We start from the raw sequence: 12560 nt of genomic DNA, 5'->3' as shown, positions 1-12560 counted from the left end.
GCAACTCTGAGGCTGAAATTATTTAAATGATTCTAGTGAAGGTGTGTGGAGTTTAAAAACACGGTGGAGCACTTCCTGTATTACCACATGATGACATCACAAGGTGGAACAGGGTGTTTTATGATTGAGAGAAGAACCTAAAAATGCAGGGTTTGTGTGTTAAACATGTGTGAATGAAACAAAACACAACTCCAGGTGCGTTTTTGATGAGGAAACAACATTAGAACATAGGCCAGAGAATAACGTAATATGAACCCTTTAATATATAGAGAAAATGCTCAATTCTTGTCAGGATCTGTTGGCTGATATAAACAAAAATCTCAATAACAAATGGTATTTTAAGAATGTATTTTGGTTGAAGTTTCAGTGTGACACAAAACGTGAGCTGACAACACAACCACAAAACCACAAAAGGACAGAACTATCACATGACATGCTGCCCTTGTTTGGAGAGACTGGACTTTTGATGTAGTTATTTATAGTTTTAATGGAAAAAAAATACACCTGATAGTCAAATTTTGCATATCTATAAAACAATTGTAGTATTATCCATGTATCAATATATATTTCCCATCTACAGGGCAACAGAAAACCCACGTGCCACAAATGTTTTGGTACCTGTCCCTCCCTGCAGCCTGCCCTTCTCCTACATATTTAGAGCTTGACCCACCATTTCACTGCTAAATGACTAATAAAATGTGAGATTTAATTAAAATTGTGCAGTTTGTTTGGTCATTCCCCACCAGCATCCGCATCCAACAACACAACCTTCTATCTTTTCTACAATTTGATTTGGATACCCCGTCCCAATACCAACAGTGCGTCACCAAAACAGTTTTTTTTCCCAGAGGTTCACACTAACAACACGATAAGAGCACTTCAAGTCACTCCACGTACGGAAAACACATCGCTTCTCTGATGGAAAAAACACAAAATTCACGCGTGAGGGGCATGTCAACACGGGGTTAGCTGCACCTGACCAAACCAACTCCACAACGCACCTTGTACCTACCTGCCTGCCTACCTACAGCTCAATTTCACGCTGGACTGGCCACCAAACGCGGCTACCATCCATCAGACCTTATCTGGTAACACGTCAGCTGTTCTAAACGAGCAGTGGACGCGTGAAAGAAGTCCACGGACAGTTAGTCAGAGTCAAAATGTGCCAGTGTTGTTTGTTTTTTAATTAAAAACATTGCATATAAGTAGATCAAAATTACAAACGTGACAGTCCAGGAGTCCCAAAAATAAAATAAAAGTCCAATAATGTCTCTTTTTGCATGATCTGTTTAATATATTCTGTCATAACTTCAAATTTCTGGTGCCAGCATGATCTTTACGCACCATCTTTACGCACACGCCAAATTGGACGCGTGTGCCAAAGTGCATAATCCGTCTCCAGCTTTTGTTATGGTTTGTAAAGTGGGTAAAAAATGAACAGAATTTGACTTTTTACTCACCGACAACAAGGATAAAACATCCTGCACCGACATCCAACCCGGGAGAAAGCGCGGAGACGTAGATTTCCATTTGGAAGTTTGCGCTGCGTAACCGAGCGGCTAAAAAGCGCTATTTCTTCCTGAGATGTGATACAACTGTGGCGCTTCTCTGTCAGATCCACATGCTCTCGCGGTGGAGTCTTCACGCGGAGGGAGAGAGGCGCACACTCACTCACGCGCGTGCACGAGCTCCTCAGGGCGCACGCGGGCACGGGGGCGTTTCTAGGAGGTTTTGCGCGCGGACAGCCCCCAACAGAGCGTGACATTAGGGGGCCCCGGGTGGATTTGTTGGAAGATACTAGTTTAAGGAGACAAACTGTGGTTCAGATTACAGCAGAAGTAGATTTATTTTAATTGCAATACTGCTAAGTGTGAGTTGTATGTATATGTTTTAATATGTGTGTGTGTGTGTGTGTGTGTGTGTAATCCCTCAGTCGTCCAGGTCTGATCCATAGCAAAAGACAAAGATTTTTCCGATAGATATAAAGCAGTGTGCAGCAGTTATCTGACCAGAACTGAAGAAGCGGCTTGGATGAGCAGCAAAACGTCTTCACTCCTACAACAATTTGTCCAGTTGACAGATTTAAACTTCAACTTTTGGTATGTTTTAATATGGTTTCAAATGAAACTTTTACAGTTTTTTTAGTATAATTTTTTTTTTTTTTTTTTTTTTTTTACAGCGTATGATCGTGCATTGTGTTGTGCGTCCTGATTGGCTGTTGGACAGTAGACCATTGTCCATTAGTCTCCTCTGTGCCGTGTCTCCTGTCCAGTACAGAATGTGTTCAGACAAATCTACATAAACGTTGGATCGCAGTGTGACTCTGAAGTGCTGTACGTTTGCAATTTGTTTTCTCCCCGACAAAACCCACAATGTCGATGAAACGTTCTGCACCGACAAAGACGCCTACGAAGGATTGAACTTTGAGAGAGTTTAAACGAGAGAGAAATGTGAGAAAATGTTAACGCCTGTGTGAGAAAAGTGTATAAAGTGTGTGGTGAGGGGTTTTACAGCCAGAAACATAGAGAATAATTCATGGACAGTTTTTCTACAAGGCTCTGAGTGAGTGACAGCTGGATTTAACCAACTTCCAGAAGAGGCAGATGACTTTATTTACTTCTGTTCTAGAAAGCAACAGTTTTATTTCATCTGCATAATCAATTTCAACATTTTTATCTGGCAACGTTGTGCTTACTTTAACATTTACTGTAAATTATCCATTGGTTAAAGTTTACTGTGTAACTTTATTCTAGAGAGGTGCCAGCTACACGCTTGTCTCCATGAAGATGTTATTGTTCTAGAAAGAAACAAGAAAATTAATGTTCCTAGTAGTGCACTTCACCGGGCTGATATGTCTGATGTTTTTCCAGTTTCTCCAGTTTGTGGGTCATTGCCCTGAGTGCTCCGATGAACTCAGGCACCACTATATATATATTTATCTTTACAAATGCTGTGTTATTTTTTCTCTGAAGCATTTGTTCTAACCACTTATCCACAGTGCTGCCTAGTAACAGACCTTCACTTAACCTTACCCACCTCCGGTTATGTCCATCTATACTCAAAGGTTGCATAAAGTTGAATAATCCCATGTTATTTGATGTAACTGATCTCTCCATTATACTTAGAATGCATCTGGAAATTGAACCTCCGCTCCAAGGCCAGAAGTGTCACTGATTAGTCCCATACGTGGCTTAAACCTAAGTATATCGTCCCTCTAGACCGTGTACAAGAGCTGATCACAGGCACGGCGTCGCCACATCAGCCGTGCCGTTGCATCAGTAATGGGCCCTGTACTTTACACAGGAGAGCAAACAGACTCGTCATTCTCTCACATAATGGTCCCACAGAAACCAGCGTGTGAGAAAATACACCAATCAGAGAGAAAATACACTGGTCAGAGTGACAGATGTATGAGTTTAAATGAGATCGGAAAATATGGATTTGATCTGACAAGACAGAATCAATTTAATGAGAATATTTTTGTATGTGCTCCTGAATAATTGTGTTTGTATTTAAGAAAAATAAACTGCTAATACTACTACTACTACTACTACTACTACTACTCCCACCGCTACTACTACTACTACTGCTGCTACTACCAGGGCCAGTTCAGCCTATAATCAGACTAAGCAGCTGCATTGGGTCCAAACCCCACCAGAGGGCCCCCAAGAGCCCGTACATTTATATTAAAAATAATGATTGGAAAGTTTATTCTAGTCTAAATATTCCTCTTAAACGATTAGATGTGTTTTATTTCCAGTAGTTAGATATGTCCTGTCTACATTTTTTGAGTCGGGCAGTGGTGTGGACAGCTACATGTTTACACCGGTGTGAAGGACCCCCCCCTCCAGGTGCACTCTGGGAGCTCTGAGGCAGAGAGACATTTGAATGAGTGTTTTACAGACTAAAAGACTAAAAGTTAGTGAAGTTCCGTTTATCTAAAGTACAGAATGAAGAGCCAGAGGAAGATCGATTTGGGGAAAGACTCGAAATATGTCTCCACTTTACATCAGTGGATCTGCAGATAAAACAGTGAAGATGGACGTGTGTAATTCTGCAGACAGGACACACCTCAGAGGGACAGGACACACCTCAGAGGGACAGAGGACACACAGGACACACCTCAGAGGGACAGAGGACAGCAGGTGTGTCTAATTATTACTTATGCTGTTTTTGGTTGTTTTTGATCCATTTGTGAATTATGAGATTAAGAATTTTTAAATTTCTCTGGCAGACCCTTCCTCACATGTTTTTATATTGTTAAACTTGTGGTTATTTCTGTTGTGGGCCTCTGCTTTTACTATATTACTACTAGCTGGAGGACGTGTCTGGGGTGAGGGAAGTCTGGGAGTCCCTGCTTAGACTGCTGCCCCCGCGACCCGGCCCCGGATAAGCGGAAGAAAATGGATGGATGGATGGATGGATGGGTTGCCAGATTCTATAACTAAAACCAGTTTGTATTTGTGCCTTCAGTACATTGCACCTATTTTTGGCGTATTTTAATTGAAAACTAGAAAACAGATTATTAAACCATGCTAATGCTAAACACTTTTTCTTTTTTTTTTTAATGGGAAAAACAGCGAAGAGACAACAACAAATACAGAAATGAAATGTGACCTATGCCACATATGCACGCTGTTTTACAAGGTCATACGGTTTTAGAATAGGTTTATATTTATCAGAAGAATTACACGGAAGTGAAAGTAGTGGATTTAAACAGTAAAATTCACCATGACGTGTTGCTGTATACATGTACTGAAGTGAGTGAGATGTAGTTTTTGGCTTGAACAAATTGCCTTGGTGGTGTTTTACGCATATTAACATGGCGGCTCATCCTTGTGACTGCTGCGTCTGCCTCGGGGGTTGTCTGAGAGCTCGGCAGTGCGCACAAAAACCATCAGCTCTGGAAAAAAAGTTATAAAATTGACCAAAAAATATTCTTATCAGATCTTTTGAGGCCAGTGCAATGACCTTTTATATAATACAGTCGCATTCTAAAAGGAAACAAGACTATTTCATTTGGTTAACCAGGTTTTTACTGTAAATTCTTCATTGGTTAAAGGTGCACTATGTAACTTTTCTAGATGGGAGCCTGCTACATGCTTGTCTCCATGGAGATGCTATTGTTCTAGAAAGCAACAATATTTATTTTCTTTTTCTGGTCAATTTCAACATTTTTATCTGGCAACATCGTGCTCACTTAAATATTTACTGTAAATTAAAGTACACTGTGTAACTTTTCTAGAGGGGTGCCCGTTATATGCTTGTTTCCATGGAGATGTTCTTCTTCCAGAAAGCAACAATTGTGTTTAATTTGCTCAATCAATTTCAACATTTTTATCTGGCAACATTGTGCTCACTTGAACATTTACTGTAAATTATTCATTGGTTAAAGATACACTGTGTAACTTTTCTAGATGGGTGCCTATTTCACACTTGTTTCCATGGAGATGTTCTTGTTCCAGAAAGCAACAATTTTATTTCATTTGCTTAATCAGTTTCAACATTTTTATCGGGCAACGTCGTGCTCACTTAAAAATTTGCTGTAAACTATTCATTGGTTAAAAGCACACTGTGTAACTTTTCTAGAAGAGTCCCCGTTATATGCTTGTTTCCATGGAGATGTTCTTGTTCCAAAAAGCAACAGTTTTATTTTATTTGTTTCATTTATTTCATTTCATTTTATCAATTTCAGCTTTTTTTATCTGGCAACGCTGCGCTCACTTAAACATTTACTGTAGATTATTCACTGGTTAAAGGTTCACTCTGTAACTTTTCTGGAGGGTTGTCTGCTACGTATTAGTCTCCACGGAGATGTTCTTGCCTGCCTTAAATGTTCCACAGTATGGCATTAAACATATGTCTCTTGTATTTACTCAGTTACAGGTGTTTTTATTTCTCCAAACACGTTTTTTTCTTCTTCTTACTTCTCCACAGATGGACAGAGCAGAACAATCCCTCCACAGCAGTGACATCTCCATGGAGACGAGCAGCTGATGAACATAGACTGTATATATAAACGGACTTAGCTAACCTGCTAGCTGGCTCCAGTTCACTTTCTATTGAAAAACCGTCGCCTCTCTCTCTGTACCTGCTGCTGTCAGACTCGTCATTTTGGTCTTAAAATGTTCGTATTAACCCGCTCTACATGATCCTGGTGTTTTTATTTCACTATTGTGTCCATAAGTCAAAATATGAACATTAAAAACAGACAAATCAGGCGCCTTCTTTCCCGGCGGTTACTCCTGTTAGCGTTAGCAACAGGTTTGATCGATAACGTTGCTAAGCACTCGCTCCCTGCAAAACCAGTGGTGCGGGCAGGAAGAAGCGTTACCTTCAACAACCTCACGTAGGACTGGCTCTTTGGTTGCTAGGATACTCACGGTCAGAAATCCAAATACGTAACTCTGCTCCGAATTCGCCGCTATAACTGCTAGCCTCGATGAGCTTCATTCGACTGGATCCGAACGCAATGGCTGACGTCTTTATATAGTTTATTGGCGAACACTCAGCACACCGGGAAAGTTACACAGTGCATCTTTACAGTGTATTCCGTGGTCTTTATTCGTCAGTGCTGATGGGGAAACGTGCAGCGACTGAGTACACTTCTCTTGAGTTATGTTCAGAATGAATAAGAGACGGTATCTTCACGAGGAACAAAATCAACACAGGAGCCTATAGACGCCGCAGTTTCATCTCCAGTGTGTGAATGTTAATGTTCTACGTGAATAAAATCAGCTTTGCGTAGAAAATGAGACCTATCGCTATGTTCATGACCTGCATACAAAATACAAGACCCACTTAAGTAGTTAGTTGTCAGTTTAAGGGTTTAATTTCTTAAAATCAATATCTTATTTAGCAGGTGAGAGGCCTTTCATAATAGCTATCATAATCTTTTTAGTTTTGATAATTTTAAACATTTTAAATATGCATGTTTTATCTACAAAGTGCTACATGGATTAGCCCCGCCTCCCATGTCAGACCTTTTCAAAACAAAAAACACCCGAAGCATGAGGACCAGGGCCTCGTCCAGAGGAGACTGTGAGGTGCCCTATAGAAAAACTGCCTTTGGACAAAATGCTCTTTCTGTGAAGGCGAGTAAGATCTGGAACGGCATTCCACTTCAAATAAGAGAGTGCTCCACATTATCCACTTTTAAAACTCAACTCAAACGCTGGCTGAAATCAAATCAGTCATGTGATCACTAATCAATACATGGACCTCCCTTCTTACTTTTCTTACCTTTTTTATTTTTTTTACTCTACTTCTCACTTTTTAACTCTTGTATATTGTACTAATGTGATGTATTTGTTGTACTTTTTACCTGCCTGGGGACTGCGGATGTAAATTAGCTCTGTAGCTATAATCCGGCATATTTACATTTGTTTACAACAGATGTTCATTAATGTGCATTGTCCCTATCAAATAAATAAATAAATAAAATAAAAAAAAAATAGCTGGATTTTTGTATCGTAAGTGAGACAAGCCTTCGTTTTCGCCTTTGTTCCATTCTAACCCAGAATTGTTAGTAACAGACACTGCAAAACTGATAAAAGAAATACTTTAAAGACGGAGTACTACCAATTCTATGCGGTATTAACTGCTAACACATTACATATTTAGCTCAACGTGTTATCTTTTATTGTTTTCAAAAGGCTATATTCGCCCAAAAACAACGTATTAACATGTTTTATAAGTTTCGGTTTCATTTTTTATGCCTTGGATGAGTCCCCCCTCCCTTTTGCTCCTCACGCTAAGTCACTCCTCTTTCAGAGCGCCATCACAACACAATCAGAGTGCGTTTTTCTAATGAAACTACCGCACGTCGAATCAGGTTTGTGAAGGTGTAGTGTATTGTTTTGTCGACTGATTTTGTGTGCAGTTGTCCCTCACTATATCGTGGTTCATCTTTCGCAGTCTCGCTGTTTTGTAGATTTTGGGTGTAATTTTGCATGCTTTTTTTTGTTTTACAGCGTATGAACGTGCATCGTGTTCTGCGTCCTGATTGGCTGTTGGACTGTAGACCATTGTCCATCAGTCTCCTCCGTGCCGTGTCTCCTGTCCAGTACAGAATGTGTTCAGACAAATTTACATAAACGTTGGATCGCAGTGTGACTCTGAAGTGCTGTACGTTTGCAATTTGTTTTCTCCCCGACAAAACCCACAATGTCGATGAAACGTTCTGCACCGACGAAGGTTTGAACTTTGTGTTTAAACAAGAGAGAAATGTGAGAAAATGTTAATACCTGTGTGAGAAAAATGTATAAAGTGTGTAGTGAGGGGTTTTACAGACAAAAAACATATAGAATAATTGTAAAAAATAAAGCTAATACTTCGTGGATTTCGTCTATTGCGGGTTATTTTTAGAACGTGACCAACGCGATAAACGAGGGGCCACTGTAGTTGCATAGCTGCATTAAAGACATCGAAAACCCCTTCATGTTTTTGATGCAAGAACAACATTATAACAAGATAAAACAGCTCCAATTTTACATAATACCCCATCTTTTCTCATTACCATCCATCTCTCCAATCTTATCCTATCTCTGAGTCATCCTATCTCCGGCCACACTGCAAAAGAAACTCATTTGGACCACCATATCTGTAATCTTGTCTTTTCGATCATTATCCAAAGCTCATGATCAAAGGTGAGAGTAGGAACGTGGCTCTAAACCAGGACTAAACCAGACACCGTAGATTAACTGGTAAATTGAGAGCTTTGCCTTTCGACTCAGCTCCAACTCATCTTTCTGATAACATCCAAAGACATTTATCATTCATCTAACCAGTGACTCAGTGGCCAGTAAAAAGACTGTCTGTAGGACGGAGCGAGTGTTCTTCTTCAGTGTCACATCATCACCACAGTCCAAGGTCAGAACAGGTCAGTGGTTTCCTTCAGTTCAAACCTGTGACCACCAGGGGAGAAAAAAAATACATATGCGTTTTTCCATTTATCTATTATGAAATGTTGCTGTAAATACGTTTTAACAAAAAGTGTTCTGATCATAGACTGTGTAAAGAAATGTGTGAAGTGTGGAGTGTGAAGCAGGGCCGGTCCAGACTATAAGCAGACTGAGCAGCTGCTTGGGGTCCCGAGTTTTATTGGACACAGGACTTGTGTGTTTACAGCAGCCTAAATATCCTTCTCAAACTATTACATTTGTTTTATATCTATAGTAGTAAAATATCTGCTGCTGCTACATTTGTTTTTGAGTCGGGCAGAGGTGAGGGCAGCTCTGTGTTTACACCGGAGCAAGGACCCGACATAATGTAAATTTAAACCAACAGGACACATTAAAATCCACCAGAAATGAAGAAAAAATGTCTAGAATTTTACAAATCTTGACCCCCCTTATATGTTTGTGTTCTGTTCTTGTGACTGTGGTAGTTTTTGTGACATTCTGGATGTTTTCAGTCTGATGTTGGTCATATAAACACAAAAACAACTGGTCAAGGTGATGAGAAGAGAGTCATAATGTTGCCAAATGTGAATCACCAATAGCTGAACCAGGAGGCATCTGCTGTCGGGGGCCTCAGAGACAAATTCAGCTTAGGGCCCCCTGAAAGCTGGGACCGGCCCTGGTGTGAGGTCACCCATAACGTTCGGCTCCAGTCAAATGAAGCTCATCGAGGCTAGCAGTTCAAGGGGCCAATTTGGAGCAGGGATCAGGTGCTTAGCAACACTGCCAATCAAATCTGTTCTGGTTTATTTCAAACAGCTTCGTAGTGAATGCTGTCATTGTGTCCTTGGGCAAGACACCTCAACCACATTATTTATTCCAGTAATGTGGATAACTTGCTGTGACAAGAATGATAGTTTTATGTATGAATAATAACAAAAAAGAACATTCCGACCTTCTTGCAGAGGACTGGCCAATCAGATTTTCCACTCAGATTCCACCTATAAGCAGATTTGTGTATTTGTCAAGCTAAATAATCTGTAAATTAGTCCGATTATGTCATAAAACCGGTTATGTACTTTGGGTGCAGTTTCTGGTGGAGGTTCTGTCACCTGTTTGTCTCCATGGAATATTCAACAGTACAAGTTTTATTAATTAAGTATTAGTAATAAGTATTTTCATCATAATACAGACACCTGGAGTTAAATAAATGCAAGACCAGCTACTTTTACCTTGGTGTGGGCGACGGTAGCTCAGCTGGTTGATTGTTTCTCCACTGATCCAATGGTTGGCGGTTTGAATCCCGCTCTCGACATAAGCATCATTAGTATTCACTGGCGATTCCAGCTCCCACAGATGATGATGTCGTGTCCTTGAGAAAGACACTTAACGCACCTCGCCCCCAGTGTCTGCGTACACCGGTGTATGAATGTGTGTGTGCGAAATTTGCGAATGGGTGAGTGGTTCCTTGACGTAAAACGCTTTGAGTGTCTTGAAGATGGAAAAGCGCCTTGTTGATGCAGACAAAGCAATGACATCTTCATTTTTAAGCCTATACAAACATTCAAATCTGTTAATATTCTCAATTCAAGTCATTTTAACTCATGCCAGCTCTTCCCTATTCGCTGCGCTCTGAACAACCAGATGTCCATGTTCCAAAGTGACACTGAACAACATCTTTCGGTTGGTCCCAGCAGCACCACTGATGGATGTTCTTCATATCCCCCCAGCTGTGCCCGACCCCTGCTCCCCTCCTCCTGTGGGTCACCTGATGGCCTCTTCTCCAGCTGCGCACTGACCTCCTCTTTTGCACGTTCCACGGGGTTTCCATTTCAGACCAGTGTGAATTAAAATCAACCACACAGGGCCGTTTCTGTTTTCTTTGAGGGTCTAAGCTAAAGAGTATCTGGAGAGAAGGGGGGTGGATAATATTTAATACAGATGAGAGGCACAGTTCTTGGGTCTAGTCACTTAGAAATGATCAGGTTCAACATTAGCGAGTTTACCTTTTGGATATTTCACAGCGAAGTAAATCATAAATGGTAGATGCGCGCAGTTTTATATAGAACTTTTCGACCTCCAAGACACTCAAAGCGCTTTACATCAAGGAAGCACTAACCCTTTCACACACACTGTAGAGACAGAGTGGGTCCTGGGTTGTAGCTTCGTGACACGGTGGGAGTTTATGCTGAGATCCGATATGCCTTCAATGGCGATTTAGTTTAGCGAACACACTGACACACAGAGCTATCAGATCAGCAGCGCGTGGATTGACATGGATGGACTATGGTATCATATGTAAATGGAGATAAAACTTGCGATCAACAAAAATTACAGCTACCCCGCCCTGACCCTCAACACTGTGCCCCATGCGAGTGCCGCCTTTTCACACATACATGCACGCGCACCTGCCCACGTGAGCCCCCGCCCCCTCGGCTCTCAACCAATCGTACACACGCAGCAAACACACCGCGCACCCCTCTACCTGTCTCGTACACACAGATTTATACACCAGTGGACACAGACACGAGGGGTGAGGCGGGTTAAGTGTCTTGACAAACTGTGGGTCGGTGGGTCGGACGTTCAACCAGTGATGTTTATGTCGAGATCGGGATTCGAACTGCCAACATTTAGACTCTACCAACTGACCAATGGGCTGTTTTCACTGCTACGCATCACTAAAATGAACAAATCTGATTGAATGGCTCGGGGAAAGGATCGGTGACCAGACTATCAAATCTTCCGCATTAAAATATACAGAGAAAACCAATCTGACACCCAGGTTATTTCGCTCTACCAAAGATATTTACGTCGAGAGCGGGGTTCGAACCATCAACCTTTGACTAATTGGACAAAAGCTGTACCAACGGAGCTACAGTCGCCCCAGGACAGTTCATTCAACCCGAAATTCTACCCGATGGGGAAAGAGCCAGTGTTTCCTATAGGTTATATTGTATTATACCATGAAATATCCAAAAGTTTTATTTATATTAGTGTCTAGAACCAAGAACATAGAACATACTACAACAAAAAACAGTATTTTAACTAAATTCACTTCTTAATCTGACCCATCTGCATTGACTGTTATTGTCCTGTGTGTTAATCTGAGACCCAACAACTGGAAGCAAAGAAATCTATGAAAACGGAAACTCTCACAACATACATAACTAGAACATGGTTTATTCAATACCAGGCATACGTGTTTTAGTCTAGTAAATAAATAAAGTGGTAAATAGTCACACGAATAAAGCACTTTCCTACCTTCAAGTCTTCAAAGCGATTTACGTCAAGGAACCGCTCACCCATTCACACACACATTCATACAACAGATACTTGGAGCGAGGAGGGTTAAGCGTCTTGCCTAAGGACACAATAACAGTATTCATCTGTGGGAATTGTACCGACAACCTCCTTGTTAATCAAACCTTTTTTGTCCACTTAATCATACTCGCCTTGTTACTGATACAGCCCAAGATCAGTCTAACGCTTCAGAAAAGGTTCATTTCTGTCCCGTGAACGTGACATTTTAGTATCGATACCTGCTCAAATGAGTATCTAGTTTCGATACTAGCTTTAGCATCTGATTTTCGATACTTCTGACAACCCTAAATTGTGTAGATCGTCACATATAACCTACAAATTTGCATGTTACACTGTTTT

General features: G+C 40.9%; 1 protein-coding gene across 1 annotated transcript in view; it reads right to left on the bottom strand.

The window, feature by feature from the left end:
- Positions 1-1530, bottom strand: part of opn8b (opsin 8, group member b) — a 71091-nt gene extending 69561 nt beyond the window's left edge. The window contains exon 1 of the mRNA XM_055232051.1: positions 1461-1530. Coding sequence (XP_055088026.1) covers positions 1461-1530 — 70 coding nt within the window. The remainder of the gene's footprint in view (positions 1-1460) is intronic.
- Between the last annotated feature and the right edge of the window lie 11030 nt (positions 1531-12560).

This window comes from Periophthalmus magnuspinnatus, chromosome 24, assembly GCF_009829125.3.
Source record: "Periophthalmus magnuspinnatus isolate fPerMag1 chromosome 24, fPerMag1.2.pri, whole genome shotgun sequence".
NCBI lineage: Eukaryota > Metazoa > Chordata > Actinopteri > Gobiiformes > Gobiidae > Periophthalmus > Periophthalmus magnuspinnatus.
This window is presented reverse-complemented; position numbering and strand designations above follow the sequence as displayed.